The sequence below is a fragment of the Synchiropus splendidus genome, chromosome 10 (genome assembly GCF_027744825.2).
Source record: "Synchiropus splendidus isolate RoL2022-P1 chromosome 10, RoL_Sspl_1.0, whole genome shotgun sequence".
NCBI classification, from domain to species: Eukaryota; Metazoa; Chordata; class Actinopteri; order Syngnathiformes; family Callionymidae; genus Synchiropus; species Synchiropus splendidus.
The window spans coordinates 3,160,366-3,185,010 of record NC_071343.1 but is presented as its reverse complement, the minus strand read 5'-3'; the positions used below and the strand labels follow the sequence as shown (position 1 = coordinate 3,185,010).

The following is a 24,645-nucleotide window of genomic DNA, read 5'->3' as shown; positions in this document are numbered from 1 at the left end:
AATAGACGATGAGTCTGCGGCCAGGAAAACAGGATCATGACCAAAAACCTTCGGTCACCTCCTGGGATTACAGGTGGAATAAGGCACCTGATGGAGATGGAGGTGGAGATGTTAGAAAAACTGTCACGAAACATGATTTCAGTTGTGTTATTGTTGCGTGGAAAGCACTTTGGTCAGCACTCACTGTTGAAATGATAAAAAATGACCTTGATAAATTGACGTGGACATAAATAATCAGATTCATTTATTTGACACACACACACATATATATATATATATATATATATATATATATATATATATATATATATATATATATACATTAAAATAGCTTGAGTTTAAATAAGGAGATATAAAAACTTGAATATACCATGGTGTTTAAATGTATATATGGGTACCTCATTCGATACAAATATACCAAATTCATTCAATTTGAAAAATGTGGCTTCTTGTGGCAAATATTATTATACCATTAAACTGTGATTAATTGAGATTAATTAATCACAAATTATCTAATTAACTAGATGAAATTTGTTAATCAAATCCCACCCCTAATATATGTAGAGAGAGATAATAAAGTTAAACCCAATATCTACCTGATGCAAAAAAAAATATGACATAACAAATAAAAAATTATGACAAAACAATGGCGTGAGAAAAAGCACCAGACATTTTTAAGTGAAAAAATATTTATTCATTTATTTTCAATATTATCTATTTATTTCATTGGGATTTGGGAAACAACACCATTGGAAATAGAGGCTGTCCAAGGGCCCCATGTGTTTCCATTTGAAGAGCCATGGTCGGAGGGCTGTCCCAGCTAGCTAGGGTGACAGGCCTGTCCAGTCTACAGAAGCTTTATCAAATACACCGTGATGATTCAAGATTGTTGATCTCGAACGTGCGAGTGACTCAATCGGAGGTTCATTCATAAGCAAGGGTCCGTCTTCATCGAAGGCCAATAAAGCCTATCCTATACTTTGCTGCTGATCTGGACCCTTAAAGACTGTAATCCATCTGATTTCCATCACAAACACTCGCTCTCCCTGGAAACCATGGAACCCAAACTTGGATATGCAATCCTATCTCTGCAAAATTACCATTTTTATTCAATCTTTCGGTGCCCATCAAAAGGCCATTTTGTTCTCCGCAGCCTTAATGGTTACGAGGCATACGGCGAAGCACCGCTGATCCACTGCTCTTTGTTCGGACTCCCGCCGAGAATCCAATCTTATTTTGCGGCGCCGAGGCCGCTGCCGTCGCGTTCCATCAGCATAAACGCTTTACAAACACTTACACACAAGTATAGGGGAAGCCAAAACACAACTCCAGACAATCTCTTCTCTCCCGCGCTCGAGTGCTGCCAAGCTATTTTGGTCGGTGGACGTGCGGGACGTTCGGATGAAGAAAGTATATCGTGTCGTTTTTTACTCCCAGACGAGCAAACGGAGCTGAGTTTTGAAGGTTAACTCCATCACTTACACTGGCCGCTCAGTCCGGCCGGCAAACAAGCGCTAACTGGTGTCGCCCTCCTGGAATCAGCATCGCTTAAGAGATTTAATTCCAATTGTCGCCTCTCTCCCACTGTCAGCTGTGTCTTTTAACTCTGTAATCAGTGGTCGGCAGAGCCGCTATCAACAGCGGCATGTGGCTCGACATCCCTCAACACACAGAGACGGGGTTTCTCTGTCCAATGTTTTATTGAGTGTGGACATCTGGGCTACTGTAAAACATGCATTATCTGAAGCAGGCGAGGAGGAGCAGGTGGCATTGTGGCCGCTGTCAGCTGTGACAGTGCTGGCACCCGTGATGGAGATTAATGAAGTATCTGGAGAGTCGTGTGCTCCTTCAGACGCCGTGCTGGAGTGGGGGGTGGGGGGTGATCCTCATCTTAAATAGCAAAGCTGTCAGAGTTTACTCAGCCTCTGGATGATCTGATCCTGCGGGACTGCAGGAATTGGAGACGTGTCCGAGCAGACCGGAAGGTCACTTTTTCTTCGGCGCGTTTGGTGCGTTGAACTTGAAGAAGATGACGTCTCCATCCTCCACGATGTAGTTCCTCCCCTGCTGCCGGTACTTCCCTGCAGCCTGAGGAGGAGAAGGCATCAAGGTGTCACCAAGCCAGTGATGATGTGAGTGACAACCCGAGGCACAAGGACAAATATTGCACTGGAATGCGTAGATTCATTTTGCAGTATTTTAAATATATTACATATTAATTCTGAAATACAGTGCAGCCTCCCACCACTAGGGTGTAGTGTTTTCGCTAGAGGCTTATTCCAAAATATCCCACTGCTGTGGACGGTCAAAACAACAACAAACTACAGTGAATCTTATTCTTCAAGTAGCATCTTTGCCGGGGACCTGGACCTGGGCAGAGATGACTGACTAGAAGGGCGTACTGCGCGCGTGTCGGTCCATCAGGGAGACGACAGTGAGATGAGGGAGTTTGTAGACGTTAACACAAAGCTTACAGAGACGGGAGCAGTACCACGGGAAACCATGGGGGGCAGCGTTGCTGTTGCGACCTAATACGTGGCTCTAATCTGACACGAAGAAGACACAACTCATGAAATATTCCACAAAAATGCCCAAATATTCCATTTTTAAACAAACAGACTCTTTATGTATCATGAAACATTACTGTAAAAACGTAATAACAAGCGATGAAAACCCTCGATTCAGAAATATTTTATTCCTTATTAGTAGTGATCCGTGAGCCACTTACCATTATTATTACATTGTTTTTTGTGTCTTTTTTTGTCTTTTTTTCTCTTCTTCTTTCGTCTCCTTACTTTATCTTTATTTGGTTTATTGTCCTCATTTAATTTCATTTCTTATATATGTAATGTAATATTGTTCTATATAATTGTTTTTTTTAATAAAATAAAATAAAATAAAATCTTCCACAGTCGCCATGTTGGTTTTGGAGTTTGTCATTGTCATAAACTTGGGTTGTCTTGTGATCAGTGATGGCAATGTTGTTTGAAAAGGACGGCGACATTTCTGTATGTAAAAGGAGCAGAAATGGGCCTTTAAATGCTTTCATCCAGCACCATCATCGGACTGAGTAAGGTTTGGAGAACAAGGTCCAGAACGGACATTTGAAACATAATCTGACCAAACAGCATTAGCGCTGTGTGAAGGGCGCCCAACTGTCTCACTGAGAAATCTGGAACTGAATGGGGAGCGACATTTGTCTGCCCCTTCTGTCTCAAATAATAATTTTACTTTGTTGCTTCCTGGGAAACAAGCATCTCATTCGCGCCTGTTAGACGCTGGAGAAGAAACAGCGCCCTGTAGAGGCGGGAGGTCGAAATGAACGGAAGATTCTATTAGAACATTGCTGCATTCACATGTCTGGTTTAGCAGGGAATTCAAAGGGTCTTAAGCCGCCATACATCCAACACACAGGAAAAAAAAAAAAAAGCCGTGCCTTGTGCTCACACGTGTTCCGACATCCCCACGGAGAGAATAATCCTCTCTTTAGCCGCGCAGCACACAGGCACTAAATGTTAATAAGACTCTGATTAAAGCGCCATCAAACTTGCCAAGGAAACCAAATAACTTCTCGCTTGTCTTTTGTATACAGTAAGTATTTGTTCGCCCTCCCAGCAAACTCAAAATAATTGACTTGAAGTGCTAATACGGACGGGTTGATGCATTCGGGGCCTGAACAGCGCACAATTAATTAGAAGAATCAATGTCCCTTTAAAGGCTCAGGAGACCATTTAATCCCAGCTCAATACCGCCTGGAACACTGGTTGGAGAGGGAGACGGGGAGGAGAGGAGGAGGGGGGGATCAATGGCTATTTGTGGTTCCTGAGTGTGTATGAAAGCCGACATGTCTAACTGCTTCATTTGCACTTGAAAGCAGCCATCTGGAGCGGCAAGCTTGGCTTACGCAGATATGATGACTAATAATGTGATGTACCCCAACAGTTCAGGCCCCATTCAGAGGGACGGATCCAAGAGGACACAGCCCCATGTCACGGTTAGAACCCGCCGTGTCCTCATAAACACACGTGCAGGACCTGACTCTCAGATCGGCACCTCGCACCGCACTAATGTGGCCCCCAGGGACCCGTGCTTAACTCTTTGTTTGCAGATAATAAATGATGTCGACCCGGCCGGGGGAAAGTGAGGCCCGGGGGCCACATGCAGCCTATTGCATGTCTTTATACGGCCCTTATCAGGTCAGCGTGAAACTGAGTCTGTTGCTACTAGGGATTTTACTTGGGAGCTTTTTTTTTAATGCCGCACTTTCTCTAACTCTGTTTTCATAATTTGTATTTTCACTTTTTTCAGCCTAATAAATAGTATGTCATCTTGGGGTCAAGATTTTGAATTTTGAATATATACATAAAACATTTACAAAAATATATACATATATGTATGTATGTGTATATGTGTATTTTCAGGCATACACATATATAAATATAAAAAATATATAAAAGTATATTTTTTCCACACACACACACACTTGCAGTTTAACAACACTTTCAGCCAAAGGGAACCAAACTCAACAGCTATCCCTCATTTTTAAATCCATTCTCTGATTTAGTGTCACCTTTGTCAAGGCATTTCTCAACAAATAATAACACACCAAACACAACTTTATGAGCACTTTATCAAGGGAACTGTCTCCCCCTTGTTAATTTAACTGCCCCCCCTGGATCTAGATGAAATACTCCGCGGCAGTAAAATCTTCATAATCAAACATTAAGATTACTGATCCCTGAAAGAAGTTCCTGCCGAGGAATTAAACGATTCTGTTGTTACCCACATAAAAGTGCAGGGAGAATACTAATAAAGCGCTGTCCTGGTTGGAGGTGAAAATCTGGGCTGAGATGGTAGAGTCAGGCCCTTCCACTCATTCATGCTGCAGCGCCGTGACTGTATAAGGGGACATGACAAACTATAGAAAGCAAGTGCCAACCATGCCACTGATGAGAGGTGGTCAAAGTGCGGCCCTGGGGGCCACAGGCAGCCCAGTGCCAGCATGTATGTGGCCCTTATGAAGTCAGAACTGTGAAAGAAATTCATTACTTAATCTAAATACAACTTTTGGATTTTTGAAATTGAGTTTCTTCAGCTGTTTTTTTTTCTTCATGAAGTCATATTTATTACATATACATATTATATATTACATATGAATATGTTTCAGCTCTAGTTCTGTTCTATGAGATATTCATCACTAACAAAGATCTTCCAAAGTATCTGTATTTATATTGAGAATCTTTAGAGAAAATTAAAATCAAATGATATACAACCTAACTACATGTCTGAGCGTATAATAGTTTGCGAGTTTGTAATATTTCACTGATGAAAGTGACACTTAAGCTTCTTTTTTTCCTCTGGCTCGACCCTCACATGAGTCACAGTACATAATGTGGCCCTTCAGCTAATTTCACCATTGTTATAGATCAGACCCGGGGGCCACATCCGGCCCTCGGACTGTGCTTAGGAGTCAGTGTGAAACTATAACACAGCTGGTCACGGCGAAACGTTTCCGTCACTTTTACTTTGTGCTTCCTCTTTTCTAATGACCTTTTTTTTTGTCCGCTAAGATACATTGGAACTGAAAATACACATGGAGAATCCATAAATATCATGTGTTTTAAATGAAACAAGACATTGCCAACGACATTTTTTTGCATATTTTTCAGCAAAGGAATTTCATAATTTCACATAATATCCTCACTTGATTTTTTTTCATTTAGTTTTCCCATCTGTTTTATTTTGTTGTCCCTTTTCTTTGGGCTTGACGGCCCCTGACAACAGTCGCAGTATATCATGTGGCTCCTGAGGAAATCAAATGTCTGTTGCAGACTTCTTCACAATGAAAAGTGCTGCCTAAAAACATAATTTAAAAGCATAAAATCACACTTCCTGAGGGCCTTGTACTGAGAGGCGAGGGACATATGTGGCCCCTGCACCGCATTTTGACCAAGACTTCTCTCATCAACAGCCCAAAGCCGAGTGTTGCTCAGGTATCATGTGACATGGAGCTGCATCAGCTGGTGAATGACGGAGCAGTTGGAGAAGTTCTGAAAACTAAACAACGGCTCCTGATGTGTCACGTGACTGACGCAGTCGCGAGGTGAGCGACGGCCTCCGACGGAGCTTATTGACTGACTGTATATGTTTAATTACAGAAGAACAAAGCGCTGCGGTGACTCACGTCACGCCAGCGACCTCATGACGGCTGTTTGGAAGCACTTAGCCGAGCGCCTGCTGGAGCCCCGGGTATTGTTTTCCCCACTGCTCTGTGAAAACATTTACCAGTCGGACGGACGGAGACTTTCAGCAAAGGTCGAAACAAACTGTGCGCAACATTAAAATAAGACGTGCGTGTCACATTCCCGCGCCGCTCACCCATGAGCGCGTCCTTATTCTGGGGAATTTCACACTTTGTTTAACTCGCCGGGTTCTATCGTTGTCAGGCGGCCGAGGGATCTGATCAAGGCCTGGCGGGCGAAGACGCGATGCCACTGAGCTTCCAGCAAGAGCAACCATCAGCCAGTTAAGACACATTGTGATAAAGATATGCACAGCTGGAGCAGTGTTTGGAGCCGGAACCGGCCGGCTTGTCAGGAGCGGTGCCGGGGAGTGTGCAGTAATTTCTTCCCCCGAGTAAAGGTGAAGAGCAGTTTGCCGTGGGAGCTGTGTGGCGACTGTCAGCTCCACTGATCACAGGAGACTTCCCCTCATCTCCTCCGGCTCCCTGACTGCTCACCTTGACAGCGTTCTCGCTGCCTTCCTCTTTAAAATCCTGGAATTTCATTACTTCCGCCATAACGAAGCCCTTCTCAAAGTCGGTGTGGATCTTCCCGGCGGCCTGCGGAGCCTTCGTTCCTTTCTGTCACAGGGAAGGAAAGAGAGAGAGACACGTGAATTGTTTTGGAGAAGATGGACGACAGCGAGTGAGAGACATGGTGTTTGACAGGCCGATAGTGTTGTGAGCATCACACAGGGTGTTTTCAGTCGCACTTGTGATTTCTGGATCGCTTTCCACTTGGCTGTGCCCTGCACGCCGATAAGGACGCGTCGTCGCTATCAATCCCTCGGTGGCATCGATTTCTGTCCAAGTCATCTTGTCTCATTGAGAGTCGCCGCTGGGGCCTCTGGCCGCGGCAGACTCAGTGTTGCGATGAGGAGTCAGACGGGCTCCACACCTCCGCGCCGCTCTGAGTGAGTTAGACTGCTGGAGCGGATCCATACGCTGCGTTAAGTTGTGGACTCCGCAGTACACAAAGTAAACTTTGCAGTGAGAGATGTGCAAGAATACATCTCATGTTATAACAACTGGAGTCGGCGGTCGTGGTGCTTTATTTGGCAGCCTGGAGGCCATCTATCACCTCAAACTTTTCGTCAACCAAAATGCCATTTGTGTTCTTTTAACATAGGGACGACTCATTTTAGCATCCAGAAAAGATATATTTTGGTTTATTTAAGTCAAGGGTACACATCCTTTTTTAAATTGGTCCAAAGCAAAAAAAGGAAAGACAAAGCTTGAACACTGTCATCTTCACCAACAGGAGGTTTCAAATTTGCAATGAAATACGAGCCACTTGTATAAGCTCTCGTGGGCCACATGAAATGACTCGTTGGCCCAGATTTGGCCCTCTGGCCTCGATTTTGACACCTGCATTGACTCAATATAATGATTCAATGACTTCTTTAGCATGTAAGGAATATATTGTAAATAAAGTATACATGTTTTGAAAACATGACAAGAGGAAAATGCACGTTTAACATCCCCAATGTCCATGTAACTTGATATATTTCACAGTTTGTTTCTTGAATTTCCTGGAAAAAAATGTACAGCAGAATAAAATCTGGGTAGAACAGACAGCATACATGACTATTTTGACATCATAAACTTATCAAATAAAAGTTAAGAGTCCTGCCTGTCGTCTTAATAAAACTAGACATGTAAACAAACTCCGGAACGAGGGCCTCATGGGGCCCTTTGCTTTGTGAATACGGCCCTCATCTATGAAAGTGATCGTGAGCAAATAGTTTTTTTAATTGTGATTTTTTTTTTCTCTCAAATTTCAAGTATTGTTCTGCTTTCCCCCTTTCCACATTTAATAATACATTTTAAGACAACACAGGTTAGAGCTATGTATTTTTCATATTAATAAATAAACAAGTGATCTAGTCTCATCGCGGGTCGCTGCTCGGGTCAGACTCAGTGGTGCTCCACACCTCCGCGCCGCTCTGAGTGAGTTAGACTGCTGGAGCGGATCCATAGGCTGCGTGAAGTGGTGGACTCCGCAGTACACAAAGTAAACTTTGCAGTGAGGGATGCGCAACAAGCCAGCCACGAATGACGGACGAGCGGATCAGGTGACGGCTGCCGTGGATCGCCCCCACCTGCACTGTTAATGACGCACCTCCTCAGTTTGGGGTCAACATATTTCATGCCAGAAGAATGATGCGTATTTAATGACGCTAATACATTACCATCTCGACGCCATCGGTCTGACCGAGCGCTTGTGTGCTTTACCGCCATTCATCAGCATCAGGGTTTGTCTATCTGCCGAGAGATGGATTGAGGGAAGCAATCTTTTTAATACGGCTCCAGTTTGGCGGCGTGCGGCGCGGCTGATAGATGGCGCTCACCTCCAGGCTGCCTAATAAAGCATGGCAGCGCCTCAGCGCCGACACCAGTTGTTGTAACACAAGATGTATCGGCTTCATAGAACAACCCACCGCTGCCTGAACGCCCCTCGCACTCCATCATGTGACCAATGAACCTGCTTTTACAATGTTTTTGGGCCTTTCAAAAGTAAACAGTGAGGTCATGGCTCACGCTGAGAGAAGAGGAACTCAGGTGATGTCAGCTTACTTAAAACAAATGTCTCATCCGTTCGCTTGCTCAAGGCTGTCATTAAAGCGCGATAGTAAAATGCAACATATTATGTCTTTGAATTTTTCCACAGGAAGGTTCGCACTTTAGTAGGTTTGTTTCTTCAATAGCGACGGTCAACACACACAGTGGGATTTTCGGCGAATCACTTACGACCGAGAGTTTTGGTGGGATTCTGGCCGCACGCCACCGGCTGATACATGAGTAGCGGTTCAGTATCCCGCGCTCCGATTGGCCCAGCAAAGTAGCACGCTTGAGCCACAGATCGTAACGTTCAGTTCACATCCGCGTGCGTGACCTCTGACCTCAAAATAGTCCAGTAGACTAGACTAGATGTTGAATAAGATTTACAGAACAACCAGGACTGAGATTTGAAGCTCATGAACTCAAGATGTGGTTTAAATACTTTCCTCAATAAATTCCACATGTAGCGTTTTTAAAGCAACAACTTCGGCGTTGCCTCAAACTTTTTGTCAACCAAAGCAAAATGTGACTTATTAAATGTAAATTCTTTTCTTTTAACGTAGTGACGGCTCAGTTTAGCCTCCAGAAAAGACATATTTTTGTCAAGGGTACACATTGTTTTTACATTGCTCCAAAGCAAAAAAGGAATAAAGGAGAGTCATCTTCATGGGCTGCAAAACCAACCAAGGAGGTTTCAAATTTGCTATGAAATACGAGCCACATGAAATGACTCGGTGGGCCAGATTTAGCCCGCTGGCCTCAGTTTGATGCCTGCATTGACTGAGTATAATGATTTCTATCACGTCTTTGGCATGTAAAGAATAGATTTTGATTACTTTTTTAAAGTATACGTGTTTTGAAAACATGACAATAGGAAAATACATCATCCCCAATGTCCATATAACTTGATATATTTCACCGTTTGTATCTTGAATTTGCTGGAACGAAAGGTACAGCAGAGTAAAATCTGGGTAAACAGTATACATGGCTATCTTGCTATCATAAATTTATAAAAGAAAAGTTAAGAGTTTTGCCTGTCATCTTGATAAAACTTAACATGTAAACAAACATGTAAACTCACGGGGCCCTTTGCTTTGTGAATATTGCGATTTTTTTTCTTCAAATTTCAAGTATTGAAATTTTCCCTCTTCCACGTTTAACTACTACTACAAATGTCAGATCTATGTGTTTTCCACCCTGATCTAAGGGAGTCCCACACGTTTAACAGGACTCCAGGATCTATTTATTCACCACTATCACTGACCTATGGGCTTCAGTTCAGCTCTTCAAAAACAGGAGACGATTTTACATAACAGCGGTGCGGCGCTGGCGCCTCTGTAGCGAAGGCGCGGCACAAAGCCCCGCGCCGGACGCCTCAGTAAACTGAGACACTCGGGGAGGAGGAGCCCCCTGCGAGGCCCACAAACAGTAGCATGAAAAGCAACATCAATTTTGGCACAGACACCCTCCGTCACACAGATTAGGCAGGCACAATGCCCGGGCTCCTTATCTCCAGCGACAGGAGGAGGGCAGGCAGATCTGCGCGGGATGGAAACATTCTCATGGACGTAATGGGCAAAATCAATTGTTGCCCTCCTCAATCAATGCAGCCCCCACTTTCACTCTCCAGCAGCTCGCCAGTAATGGAAGTTATCCTTGGCCTGTAATGACCAGCTAAAGCACAGCCATGACAAAGTTGGAAGCCTGTGATATCAGCGCGGCCGGCAGCAGGGTGGAACCGTGTGTGTGTGAGGCCAGCGGGACGCGGAGCCTCTCACCCGAACGGTCCACGCTCGGACCTCGTCGGGCCCGGCCGTGAAGAAGCACTCCAGCTGCAGCGCGGCGTGGCCGGCCTTGATGATCCTGCCCAGGGAGCTGAAGGACAGAAACGGGACGGCGGTTACGGCTCCTTTACTGCCTCTGACGCCTCGGCAAAGTTCACCCCGCCGGCGAGGACCCATCCATCCCACTATGAAGCCATAAAGAGACCATGGTTCCGCAGAAGACATTCAACTCTCCAATGGCTCCTTTGATTAATTAGACAGCTCGCAGACTCATTTAGCGTTTTTTTTTTTAAGAAAAAAATTCCCTTCTGTGTGGAGTCGGGAGCGAAAAAAAGAAAAAAATCTGCTGTCACAATCTTTCTCTCCACAGAGGGTTTTCACACTGAACAATGCAGCCAAAATGCCCAAGTTATAATTATACCTCCAGATGACAGATGACAGTTGCAAACTTAATTTAGAGGAAAACCCTTTGACTGAGTTGTTCAGTAAGAAGAGGGATCCTTCGCTTTATAATGCTAATTACTCTGCCATTTATTATTCTATCGGCACATGCAATTAAAGGAGGGCGCCGAGGACACGGCAGATAATACCAGCAGGGAGACGGAATGCTAATGCACCTCTGCGTCTTGAGCTCGCTGCAGCACTTCTGCCACTCGTCCTGGTTCTTGTCCTGCAGCTGGCTCTCCAGGCCCCCGCTGAAGGGGATGACCAGGGCCCCCGGGTCCTGACCGTCCACCCACTCCTTTATCTTCACCAACCTGCAGCCACACAAGTCACATGTGTGTTAGCGCCGCTGCAGAGCCGAGCGTCAACAGGCCAGACAAGGAAGCGGTGACATAAGTTAACGTCTACGTCCATGTTTTCACGATCAGAGTTTTGCTGATTTAGCATTTTTAGATGTTAGCGAGGCTAGGCTGCAGCAACGGTGCTGAACCTCTGGAACCAAAGATGGGAGTCCTGTTTTGAGCCAAGCTTCAACAGGTCAGACAAGGAGTCGCTGATGTAAGAACGTCTACGTCCATGTTTTCATGATCAGAGTTTTGCTGATTTAGCATTTTCAGATGTTAGCGAGGCTAGGCTGCAGCAACGGCGCTGAACTTCTGGAACCAAAGATGGGAGTCCTGTTTTGAGCCAAGCTTCGACAGGTCAGACAAGGAGTCGCTGATATAAGAACGTTTACGTCCATATTTTCACAATGAGAATTTTGCTGATTTAGCATTTTTCGATGTTGGCGAGGCTAGGCTGCAGCAACGGTGCTGAACTTCTGGATGGGAGTCCTCTTTAGGGCCAGTCCTCACAAATATGGGGTCAGTCAAGTCTGTGGATGCATTTGAAGAAGAAAAAGTGGCAAAAAAAATTATTAGCAAGATTTTTCTCGCCGTACTTTTGTAGTTATTCTTCACTTTATTACACACAGTGCTAGCAGTGCTAGTAACAGCTGTCATGCATCACACTTTCTTCTTTGTTTTTGCAAGTGCACTACAACGCCACTCGGAGGCCTGGCATGTTTACTGCAACCTTTTTTGAAAGCCGCGGGTAAAAAATATGGGACGGCAAAGGAAATATTTTGGGCTAGAACACATGCTTTAGATTATAGGAAACCATTCTGTGAGGCTTACAGAAGAACAGTACTACACAGCTTGCTTCATAAATCATGTTTAGTGCACCGTATACACTGATTTACTTCATTAAAATGTTAATATCGCTCCCATCCTCGAAGTTCTCCGTCTGAGATATGAAACATGAAGTTATCTATTGTCAAAAAACAAAAAGAAAATGAAAAGAATGATTGAATGAAGTTGAGTTCAGTATCAAACCTGAGAACATCGTGGTCACTGCCACCATGTTTACAGACTCAGGACACTCAGAAATGAGTCTATGAGGGCGACGTGTGGAGAAGGACAGGTGGAGAGGAGAGGAGGAACAGAGGACCTAGGATGATGGAGATGAAGGAGAGGTGGACAACCCGTGAGATTCATGATAAAGGCATTTCTAGGATTATTATTTATTCAATCATTGTCAACAATAAATAATGGATTGGTTTTATTTGGAGGAGAAAAAGAAAACCCACAGCAGACGCTTGTTAAGTGAATAAAAACTTTCCTTTCCGTGAGGAAGGAGCAGTTTAGAATGCAGATCATCAGACCCACAAATGTTTGGGATGAAAAGCGTGGTGAAAAAAAAGAAAAATAAATAAAAAGACAACAATGCCGTCCCAGCATGAGGCCTGCTGGCAGCCCTCATTATTCAAGGCGTTTAGAGAGAAGCAGGAAATGGTGCTCTCACTCAGAAAGGTCTTTGTCTTAACCCACAGAGCTTTTCTTCTGCGCGTCCTCAAGTGCAGCGGGACACCTGACATTGCCGGGCAAAGTCGGAGGTAATGGCGACTCTCGGTGGGAACAATACAGGGGGGTGGGGGCAATTATAAGATTAACCCGCCGGCTCTCGGGTCGGGATTGGACGGCTCTGAAAGAACACAAATCCATTTTCACACAGTCGGCCGACGCGGGTCCCAGATTGATTCGGAAGGCTCCCTGTCATTATCTGTAATCCTAGTTTCCTGTCTAAAGAGCGGGAGAATCAAAGAGAGGGAGCGAACCCAACACCTCTTCCGTGCCAGAGCGCCGCGTCACCTGCCCTGGTTCTCCATCACACCCGAGGGCCCTCTTCAGTTCTGATGATGCAGTTTTGACATTACTGCCAACAAGTATAAAGACCAATGGAAAAGGAGGCGAGGAGGGGCCACACCAGACCCACCTGGACAGAAAACAGCCGTCGCCATCAGAAGAACTCAAGCTCTGCTGGTTTTGTTTGTTAGAAGCTGGGTCCTCTTGGAGGTACTCAGATAAGGAGTCATGGCTCCTCTGCGCTGAGAGGCTCAGGGATTTAGTCCTGGTGACTCCAGCATGCCCCTCTACTGGAGGGTTGGAAACAAGTGGGGGGATGACCCGGGTCAGGCCCAGGACACACTGGAGAGATTCTTTCTCTCAGAGGAGAGAAGAGCTGAGGAGAGGAAAGTCTGGGCGTCTTTGCTTACACTGCTGCCCCTGCGACCCAGTTTATGAACCAGAGAAGACGATGGATGAGTGAAAGAGCAGCACTTTATAAAGACAAAAGCGATCTTCAAGCACTGACGCCAGTCTGGAGGACCTGACAATAGTCCAGGTTCTCTCCAAATATTTCAATATTTTTCAGGTGAATTCAGTGAAAATGTGCAAAAGAAAATTCAACTTTATGGCCGTTTCCATTTGCTATTATTTTGAGATTATTGAGCGGCATGAGATGATGTCATCAGAGACCTTCTCTCTGCCACAACAAACTAACAGTTTCTTTGCTGTTTCCAGTCAGAATAACATTAATGGTCCCCCCAAAAAACAAATCTCACTCTATCGTCCGCCGCCATTTAAACTTATACATGTGACGTGGTAGCTGGTCTAGTCATTGTTTATCACAGAACTTCAGAATTTCCTTTTTTTTTTTTTGCGAATGTTCGGCCATCTTTCTGAATGTCTAGCGTTTTTGATCAGGAACAGGTGGATGGATGTCCCACCTTTGTACCCATGTCCTTGAGGTGAAATGATCTAAGACATTTTAGAGGTTTCCACAAGAGTCCTTGTATTTGAGGGACCCTGAATGGCCTGCAAGCCAGACGTTGCTGCGTCTGCTATCTTTCTCTGACTATCTTTCTAATAAGAATGCAAGCGAGTGCAAAGCTGTCCAGGGTGTCCCGGCCTCTCACCCTATGTAGCTGGGACGTGACCTCAAGTTCAGACATAAATCTCAGTCAGAGAAACCTCTATCACCCTGGACTCTGTCTGATGTGTTTCAGGTTTGTCCAAACAAAGTGAAACGCCGCCATGGCGACGACAGCCCGTCTCTCAAGTCCGGGAAAATCTATTCTGAGATAATAGCAGTCGTAGTTTGTCACTTCTCTGTGTATTTGGTGGCATGTTATTTGCATTCCTCAGGTATAACGTTCTCGGCGGGCGGCGGAATAATGATTCACAAATCACTCTCTCCACACCAGTCAAGGGCTGTGATCCTCTGAATAGACTATTGTACCTGAGACTGTAATTGGTGAAGACTTGACAGAGCCGAGCCGAGCCGGCCCGGTAACAAAGAGCCGCTCGGTCCAGGGCTGAGGGATGATTTTAATAATGCGAAGGCAAGATGGATAACATGAGCTGTAAATGAGCACGGGGTCTCTGGGTCCCCGCACTGAGTGACACGGGACCAGACAAACACCCGGCGACGGCACCGTGAAACACCCCCTTTCACAGACCCAGAAACAAAGCCGTGTCAATTAAGAGCTTTGATGTGCCGTCAACGTTTTCCCAAAACCGTTTCTGTCGCTCTGCGCCTGCTGAACAAACACGTCGCTCCAAATGTGAGCGGTTCCGTGGATTGTTTTTGCTCTCGTGTCATTTGTGATGAAATTATATTCAAATAAGTTGCAGCGGAAAACAAAACAAATCCGTCCACGCTACATCTGAGGCACTTTTTTTTATCCCTCCCTCAAACCTCAAGTGGCTCCCAAACGCTCATTTAGAACAAAGAGGAAGAGATCCATCATGTTCTTAATCTTGTTGTCCTCAAAAGGAACATTTTTTTTAACCAAAAATGAATAGTAATGACGACTGCAAAAGCACTCAGCGAGCGGAGACCTCGACCAAGAAGCTCTGGTCACATGACATCATGCAAACACTGCGCACTTTCACGTCAGTGAAACATGACTCTTGTCACTCAAGTTCAGTACCAGGATTTGAAGTGCCGTGACGCTCATTATTAAAAATAAAAACCAGAACTACAAACATGTACTGCAGCCATTTCCACCTGCACCACTGCTGCTACAAACGATTAGCTACGCTCATGCTCCTGAGCTCACAGGCGAAATGGTTTCTTATCGATTCGTCGTTGTATTCAGTGGTTGCTACGACTGTTGAACTCCACTTCAAGACAGCTCACTATTAAAGCACATCTATTCCATTCGTCTCTGCTGAACTCTTCTCTCTATTCTCGGCTGGTTTTATTTATTTATTTTGTTACTATTGATTCATATTTTACTTCTTAGAACCTCAGCACTGTTGTCCTTTGTTTTTAATATTTGATCTACTGGCTATATTCAGGGACTCTAGGTGATATTAATCATTACATCATTTTTTATAATAATTGTCCACTTTGTTTTTGCAAATACAACTTTCCTTACAAGACAAATGTTCAAAGAAAAAACTTTTCTATTTATATTATTTTTTTGTTTGGCACTTTTTTTTTCTACCCAAAAATGAACAGTGCTGACGACTGCAAAAGCACTCAGACAGCGCAGACCTCAACCAAGGAGCTCTAGTCACATGACATCATGCAAACTCCGCGTACTATCACTACAATGAAACAACAAACATGACTCTCATCACTCAAGTTCAGTACCAGGATTTGGACTGGTGTCACGCTCACTAAAAATCAGAACTACAAAAATATATATTTTTATTTTTTTTCAACCCAAAAATTAATAGTAATGACGGCACTAAGGGAGCTCTTAAGACAGAGGTTAAAAAATTGTATTTAAATTATTTTTTTTGTTTGGCTCTAAAGAAGTTAAAATTTCTTTGATATTGAAAGATATTCACACATTTTAAAAAAGCATTTTCTGAGGATCATGACAAATCCGGAGTATGACTGTCATTACACCTTTGGTGCCGCCCTAGTGGCCGACCAGGGTTAATAACGTTGCCATCCTCAGTCTTCAGTTCTAGAGTGATCAGACGTTATACATATAAGTTGTAGTTTACAACTGTAGGTCAGGACCCTGGAGGGCTGGAACCTGTCCCAGCTTCCCAGGGCAGGAGACGGGGGAAACCCCGGCCATGTCACCAGGCACCAACAGAAAACGAACCATTGAAAAATCGGTCCAATTTCCCGATTTAAAATGCGATTTCAAGGTTTTCATCCGATCCTTCTGAGCGAGTGAAGCTCTCGGCCCAAGTACATTTCACGTCTTTAATTACATGCTGGAGTTTGGAGGAAGTCCCGTAATTGAATAAAAATAGCTTTTAAAACAGAGAAAGAGCGCGGGAGCGCGGCATCACTCTCCCATTATCCCCCGACATCAAGAGCCATCTCTCGCCTTCATAGAAAGACTCAGCGCTTCCCAGGCGCCATATCCTCCTCTGAACAAATGACGCCTGAAATTTTTATTCTTTTTATAATGGAATTCCAATGGCCTTTGCTGCAAATCAAGTGGAAATTTTTGCATATCAAGTGGGAAAAATTAAATGTTAACCATGTATTAATGTGATTAAGGGTGACAGGGACATTATTTCTGCTAATCATTCAGCAAAGGCGCAGGAGCCAGCGGGGCTTTCAGCGGCGGCGAAGACTGTGATTTGGCCCTCTTTACGTACCCTAAACACCGAATCCATCTCACTTTTAAAAGCCGTGTCACGCGTTGGTCTTCAGCATCTGGGAAAACAGCCATCATGTACTTATGGATTTAACGCCTGTTGGAGTTACAGCGCGTAAAGCACACAACCATGGCAAAACAGGAAAAAACAATTGAAGCACCCTCGACAGACTGTGTGTGAATGGAGACGTCCCACGGGGGGCCACCCTCTGGGGCCAGTCTATTTGTCTTTTTGTGTGGGAATCCTGAGGAGGGGGAATAATTCCCTGTGTTTCCGCATGCCTGGGGCTTCCCTGGGCTTTGTCGCAGCTTTGATCTGCTTAAATGGCTCGGGAGGAGAAAACAATGGGAGCTGGGCTAATACAGAGGCAGCTACCTGAGACAATGACCCGGGCCTGCCTCCGACATACGCTGCTACAGGTAGGCTTTAGTCGAAGTGCTTAGCCAAGTTAAGCCTGTAAGAGCGGACCCTCACCTCCAGTCCCAGCTCTCCTTTCACATGCAATTGAAGGCTGACAGACTGGAGGAGTAATCCACTACCTGTGTGCCGCACCGCCACACAATGGTGCCGGATCCTCAACCCGCCGGTAGCACACGGGCTGAGAGAAATCCTGGCTGGCTGAGAGGAAAACATCAACACCTGTGTGCGTGGCAGATGGGTTTGGGTTTATCACCGTCGGAATGAAGTATAAAACTAAACACCATTTTTATAGTCACGAGCCTCCTGGTCTGGTCCAGAGACACCAGTGTGGGGAGCTGTTTTGTTCACAGTGATGCTCAAGCTAGTCTGCCCAGATTATTAAAAAAGCATTATTCCCTGGCAGTAACAAGTGATAAGTGTATTCTGAGTGTTCATAAGATGAACATCAATTTCACATGAACCATGACCTTAAGAATCAAGGCCGTCTGATCTGTAATGTTGGGTGATGGAGCTGGAACACTGCCGTCTTGAGGCGGGAGGCCGTCACTAGTCACTTTAGTCACTTCCGCCACGTTAGCCTGCAGACACGAGATATTGCCACGTCAGAGTGAAGGAACAATCCCATCCTCCTGAACTTGGACACCACCTCAGAGAAGAGCCAGCAGGAGTCACGCTCCAAAAACCTGGCAGGTGACAAACATGAGGCCCGGGGGCCAACTCTGCTTTGCAAGGTAACTGTGAGAGGTCCCCACAAGAGCTGGGAGTACCGACAGTTTCACTAATGATTTAGAGTGTGCTTGCTCACCCCCAAGGCATATTGAGAAGATCACGTCCAAAAAAGTGAGAGAAACGGGTAAAAACAGAAAAGCGTCATGCTAAAATTTGTGGAATTGAAAATGGAGACATCAGATGCCCGAACCACCTCAACTGACTCCTCTCAACACAGAGAAGCAGCAGCTCTACTCTGAGTCTCACCCGAGTGACACTCTATCCCTGAGGGAAACGCCCGCCACTCGTCAGTTTGGCCAGGACGGAGAGTTGAAAATGAGTAACTTTGCCGGGACTTTTGAGCAGCAGCCACTGAGCTCCAATGCATTTTCAATGGAGCCGAATGTTGCGCATTCTTGACTCTCACGCAAATTCTGAAAGTGCTACAGTAATTCTGCGCACATTTTACGAGAGAGGACAAGTGTGGCTAGAAAACTGGAGATTTTCAAGTTTCTGCGCCCCACCGTTAGGCCGCAGTTGTAATTTAGAAATGCAAAACCAACCTCTGCTCCACACTAACCAGATTAATTGCCCACTCTAACTTTTCAATTTTGGCCAAAAGTTCTTTGAGCCCGATTTGTGGACAAACGATACGACTTGGCTCTGATCTATTCAGAGGGACAGAGGACGACTGCAAATGCATTTTGAGCTCTTCTTTCTAGGACAAAGTTTGAGGGAGCTGCGAGCCGTTGAAGTAGAGGCAAATATCTGAAGTGGTGAATCCTCTTCCCATTCATTTTCAAAAGGAAAAATTGGTCGGAAAACCTGGAAAATCTCGGGAATTCTGGCACCTCGGTCCGGGAAACAACAAACAAACAAACAACAAAATGGCCGACGCAAAGACCAATATCGTGACAGCACAATAAAAATCCAAGCCCATTCTGATCTATCTCATTTTAGGGCAACACTGAATACTGACGTCCAAACATCAAGGTGGAATGTTGACGATCAGATCAAAGGAACAGCATCTTAAAAGAACCGACCCAAATGTTTCACTCTGCTCCGACCTATTACCGTTGGAATCAACCCGACGACCATCAATCAATAAGATCAGAGCCGTGTGTTGTGCAGCGGTTTAAAGGGCGAGCGTGATTTTCCACTGTTGGGTCTCAACTAGGACCCCCGCCATCACCTTCTGTTCCTCTAGGAGGGACACGGCAATAAGAGGCATGAGATCATGGTGACTTCTGCGGCTGGGAAGTCGGCGGCTCTGTGGGAAGCTTTTCATCCTCCCAGTGGTGCATATGTGAAGACGCTCCCAGCTCCCCGTGGCCAGATAGACGGCATTACCCACCATTCTCCGGGAAATTAGACCCAACACACACACCTTCACGTGAACACCAGCGCAGACAGCAGCGCCACCGGCAATATTGCGCTTCCTCCAGGCTACAGAGCAAACATCGTACGATGGGAGCAGATTTCATTAAGAGCACAAACCCCTTTCCCAACATCTCTCTTTGACCCTCAAACGGAGTCGCAACAGACCATGCTAAACTTTTATATTCCGCCGTGATAAAATTCACCGGTGGTGTCCTTCATGCCGTCGGCTGATGAAGTTGCTGCGAAAATTGAAAAATAGCCCAGAAAAGGCAGTTCTATATGTGGCATCCAGGCTGTCACTCACGGCAGTGGACTGGGCGCGCAAGAATAAAGGGGGCCGGGGCAGAGCGGGGGAGTCATCAAGATGTGACAATTGTGACAAGAGCAGGCAAAGTGTGGCGGTGGAAGAGCACCACACGGAATCCTCCGCCGCCGCTGCTTTTTTCCCTTCCCTCCCTGGATGACAGCTTAATGTCTACCACATGCAATATTTATTCTCATGGCGTGTCAGACTGTCTAGCTGTCCCAGGGAGTACAAAGAATGCCACTTATTAGAATAAAAGCAGAGGGAAGGTAATCAAGGACACATGTGACGCCAGCCAATCGCGCTCCCTTCCGATCACCCCACATCCCGCTCCCTCTCCACTCACAACAGTCCCACAATAATAAGCCTCGAGGAGCCGTATGTGGCAACATAAATTCGTTTGTCTTGTTAGAGCCGGCGAGGCCGCGAGCCGCTCGCTGTGCCGCGCTTGTTTGGTCCTAACCTCATCACAAAGATAACAGAGAGCCTGGCTGCACCAAGCCGCTGCTATCAGAATGTATCATTAGCCGGAGAGGGAGCCGGCCGTCGTGGCCTCCAGCCTCTGATGCTTGATTCTCCCACTCTTTCAGACAAACACATCAGACAAAGCATTTGCTTGATCTAAGCCACAGCTCCTGAGGCTTGTCGGCCTCCCAGTCCCCAAAGATCTGAACCCTTCAGCTGTTTTAGCCACCAACACATCGACTTGCTTGAGATTTTAGCTGGTGTTGAACCCTGGCTTTCTGGATGTGGGAGGACACCAGGGCAGAGGAGATGAGGTTGGTGGCAAAGAAGGAAGCCTTCAACTTATGTGGACGACGGACTGACGGTGGAACCATTTTGTTTCGGACTCGCATGGGAATTCAACACAACAAGGGGTGGGATCTTGAAAACAAGCTGTGAAAGCTGTGGCCGGTGAAATGTATATTTCATGACACTCCTTTAAAAGGAAATAAAAGACAATCAGGTCAAATACAGTTAACCTCCATCCTCCTGCCTTCCAATCTTTCAGTGACCTTTCCAGCTGGAAAACTGCCTGTCAAAAGGCAAATCTCAAACACCCTCCATCCACCCACCGTTTATCTGTTGCCGGGTCGTGGGAGCGGCGGCCTCAGAAGGTCGTGCCAAACGCCCTTCTCCGGGGCAACATCCACCGGCTCCGACTGGGGGATCCAGATCTCATCTCAGAAGCAGCTGCTCTACTCCGAGTCTCACCCGAGTGACAGCGCTCCTCACCTTGTCTCTGAGGGAAATGCTCGCCACCCATCATAGAAAACTCATTTCGGCCACTTGTATCCTGGATCTCCTTCTTTTGGTCATGACCCACAGCTCATGACCATTGGTGAGGATCAGGATGAAGATTGATCAGTAAATAGAGAGCTCTGCCTTTTGGCTCAACTATCTCTTACACACAACAGTGTGGTAGAGCGACTGCAATACCGTCCCTTGAAACAGAACAAGAAATAAGTTATTTTTATTTTATGATATTTAGGAATGGTTTTATTATATTTATTTTATTGAGAGGCATCTGGGAGGAAACCAGAGTGTCTAGTGGAAACCCTTGGGGCTCCAAGAGTTGCCTCTTGCTAGGATCAAACCCACAACATTCCCACCCACGACCCGTGACATGAGCGCCCCACTCCTGAAGAAGCAGGAGCACAGACATCCCTCCTTCAGGTGCCACGCGACTGAGCAGCGCCATGATGGAAACGTGGTTTGCTTTCATCAGGCTGGACTGCTGTGTGTCAACAGCCTCGCGTTATGCAGACGGCAGACGGACAGAAGTCTCTGAACACCATCTGCTTCTGCTTTGCTCCTCTGTCTTTCACTTGTTTGGGAGAGGGGCTCGACTATTATCACAATTCCACTTGTCAGAAGCAGAAAATCTTCTCAAAACAATTGGACATTTCTCTCTCAGGGAAGTTGGTGAACTGCTGGCTGGAGACGAGGGCTTTGCACTCAATAAAAACCTCTCGTGTTTATGGGACTTGTCTGACGGCAGGAACACTGTCGGGCAGATGTTTCAACTGAGTCGGGCCGGGTGCGAAACGTAACACTTTCTTGTACGATTTAGTTTCTTGACTCTCCTGAGCTGCCCTCTTCATCACCCCCACCAGCTGCAGGTGCCCTGAATTTGATCTGATTTGTTTCATCCGAAGCCGACTTGTCAAACACGAGGCCCGCGGGCCACATCTCATCCATGACATCGACATATTCACGAACAGCTGTGACGGCAAGTAACCTAGCTGCTTCTTCTGTTTGAAGGTGCAGCTGACAAAAGCGTCTCTGACCAAAATAAAATATTGATATAGTCAGATACTAAATAGGCCAGAGCCGATTCGAAGTGGAAGAGTTCCAGTCTCTAAAGCAGTTGCTTCCAAGAGAGGAACACGATTGGCCATCAGGGCCAGGTGCTTGGTGACATTCAGGTCACTTTGGACAAGAGCTGACATCATTCTAGGCCAAGACCTCATGATCAAGAGCTGTCGGAGAATTTATGACGCGGAAGAAAGAAAACAGATAATGGATTGACGGTCAATAATCGCACCTCAACAAAACACAATGACGCCTTGGGCTTGTCGGCCTCCATGTCCCCAAAAAATCTGAAGTGAAGAAACTGCTCTGGAATACTGAGTCATTCCCAGGTCACAGTGAGGACGTCTTAGCCTCATAACATCCTAGGTGGAACACCTCACGAGGAAGGTGTCCTTGAGACAGCCAGACCAGATCCAAAAGAGGGTCCTGACACTGAGTAAAGAAAATTCAGTCCTCATTTTTGGCTTCCAAGTCACAGGTCCACATCTCAACAGGAGGACAGTCAAGAAAGAATGTTCCTTTCAAACAGAAGTACTTTGCTGATGAGGCCGTTACACGTTGACTGTTTGGCATCTGTGGCAGTGTGAAGTGGAACCGGATGAGAGTGGACTTTTCACATGGAACCAACACATTAGAAAATTAAATTTGCCTTGAAAAGAAAGCACATCTGCAGCTCTAGTCAACAACGCCAGCAGCAACTTGTTAAAACAGTCAAAACTATTTCGGTGATGTTCTGACAACGGGAAACACTCAAATAAAAACATCCATTTTTCCAAAAGAATGCGCACGGCAGAGCATGTGGGCCAGTGCTGCGCACTCTGGTCTACATGGAAATGAAATGCAAGCGTTCGCTCAGACACGCGGCCAGCGCACACATAAACAAGCATGGTTAATAAAAGCCTCAGACAAGTGGTACCCTGCAGTTCTCCGACTCGCCAGGAGAACACACATGGCTGAGACATTCACGCGGGTCACGCTCGCCGGTTTCCTTAAAGGTCAACTCATCTACTTAAGAGGCAACAATTTACTTTAATGCACATTGTCCAAAAGTGGGAAAAAAGGTAAAAGAAATGGCAGCGGAGGAAATTCAAAGAGGAGTGTTCTCAGGAGGCTCTTTGGCCATTATGAAGTGTGACCGCTAACGGTTCTCTGAGGGAAATGAGCATGCACGGCTGCGGTTATGGATGTGTTCGGGAGACAGGCTTGAGATACAGCTGACGTCGGAGGCCTCGTCCCACCACAGCACAACACCTTCCTCCACCCCTGCTGGCTTGACAGGGTTCAAACATCCTCTCACAGTGCCACTAACCAACTCCTAACTCTGCCGCCTTCCTAAGTATCCTTGGAAAACTACAGGAAACGGACGAAAAATGGCCCTCCAGAAATCTGATTCTTAGAAAAATGTACTGTACTTGCTGTGACGAAAACTGATCGGGAACAAATAATAAGCGCATCTTGAAGTAGACCATGACTGTTTACTGTAAATACATCCGTCTGTGGAAATGAAATATCATTGATACTTTGATGTCTTGACACTAAATATGTTAACGTTTCAACAAAGCCGAACCCCCTTTAATCCGACTGTACCTTGAAGCCACACCTCCAGTGAAAGAGCATCGCTATTGGTTCCAATACACGTGGACTACCTGTCCATGTCTAGGATTCCTTCACCCAGCACAATTTTCTTGTGGCTGAGAAAGAAGAAGGCTTTTTCAACGGTAACTGGGAGTCTAAATCAGAGCGGTGGGTGGGAACGTGGCGACTGATCGGCGGTCCGTAGGATGAGACGATCTTTTTCTCCCACGCCACACCTCCGCTCCGACCTCAGTAGCTGTCTGCGTCCGTTCCTCCGGCAGAGCTGGCTGAACCTCCCTCCCAGGCCAGGCTTGCTGTCCCTCTTCCCCTCACCAGAAGAATAACTGCTGCGAGTTAAGAACTTTTTACAAGTCACTTCTGCTAAATGACATTTAAAGTCATGAAGAATATGGCCGGGGCGGCGCAGCTGCGTCGGACAGAGTGGGAATTACTGGTGAAAGAGAAGGCAACAGCCGGCAGACGGCTGCCAGCACGTCATCAAAACTGCTTTTAATGACCCTCTCTAGCATACAAACTGTTGAGCGTGTGGCAGGGAAACGTCTCGGGGGCAGCTCTCTGCCTCTCCACGGACCCTTGGAGATGCCATTCCCTATCACGCAATGCCTCTCAGTCATCAACACATGACAAACGCAGCCTTAATCATTTTTTACGAGCGGGGATGTGCAGGGGGCAGTGCATGGCTGGAGGGGAGAGGGGAGCGGCGAGCAGCAGGCGGCCCAGGAGAGGCCTGCGTGGTAAAGTCTCCTCTGGAACATCACGGGGCCGATGGCTCTTTGATCTCCACACCGCAATTACGCCAGCATCCAAATGAGCATGGAGTCGCCTCTGAAACAGACTTCAAACATGCACATGTACGCGTTCTCATACACAGGCTCGGCATAGGATTGGAGCCATGTG

At 46.0% G+C, this 24,645-nt stretch overlaps 1 protein-coding gene across 1 annotated transcript in view; it reads right to left on the bottom strand.

The window, feature by feature from the left end:
* Positions 1–1,910: 1,910 nt before the first annotated feature.
* Positions 1,911–24,645, bottom strand: part of LOC128765899 (obg-like ATPase 1) — a 48,026-nt gene continuing 25,291 nt past the window's right edge. Inside the window, exons 7-10 of the mRNA XM_053877132.1 lie at positions 11,244–11,384; positions 10,621–10,717; positions 6,740–6,862; positions 1,911–2,088 (exon numbers count right to left, since the gene is read on the bottom strand). Coding sequence (XP_053733107.1) covers positions 1,987–2,088; positions 6,740–6,862; positions 10,621–10,717; positions 11,244–11,384 — 463 coding nt within the window. The 3' untranslated portion in view covers positions 1,911–1,986. The remainder of the gene's footprint in view (positions 2,089–6,739; positions 6,863–10,620; positions 10,718–11,243; positions 11,385–24,645) is intronic.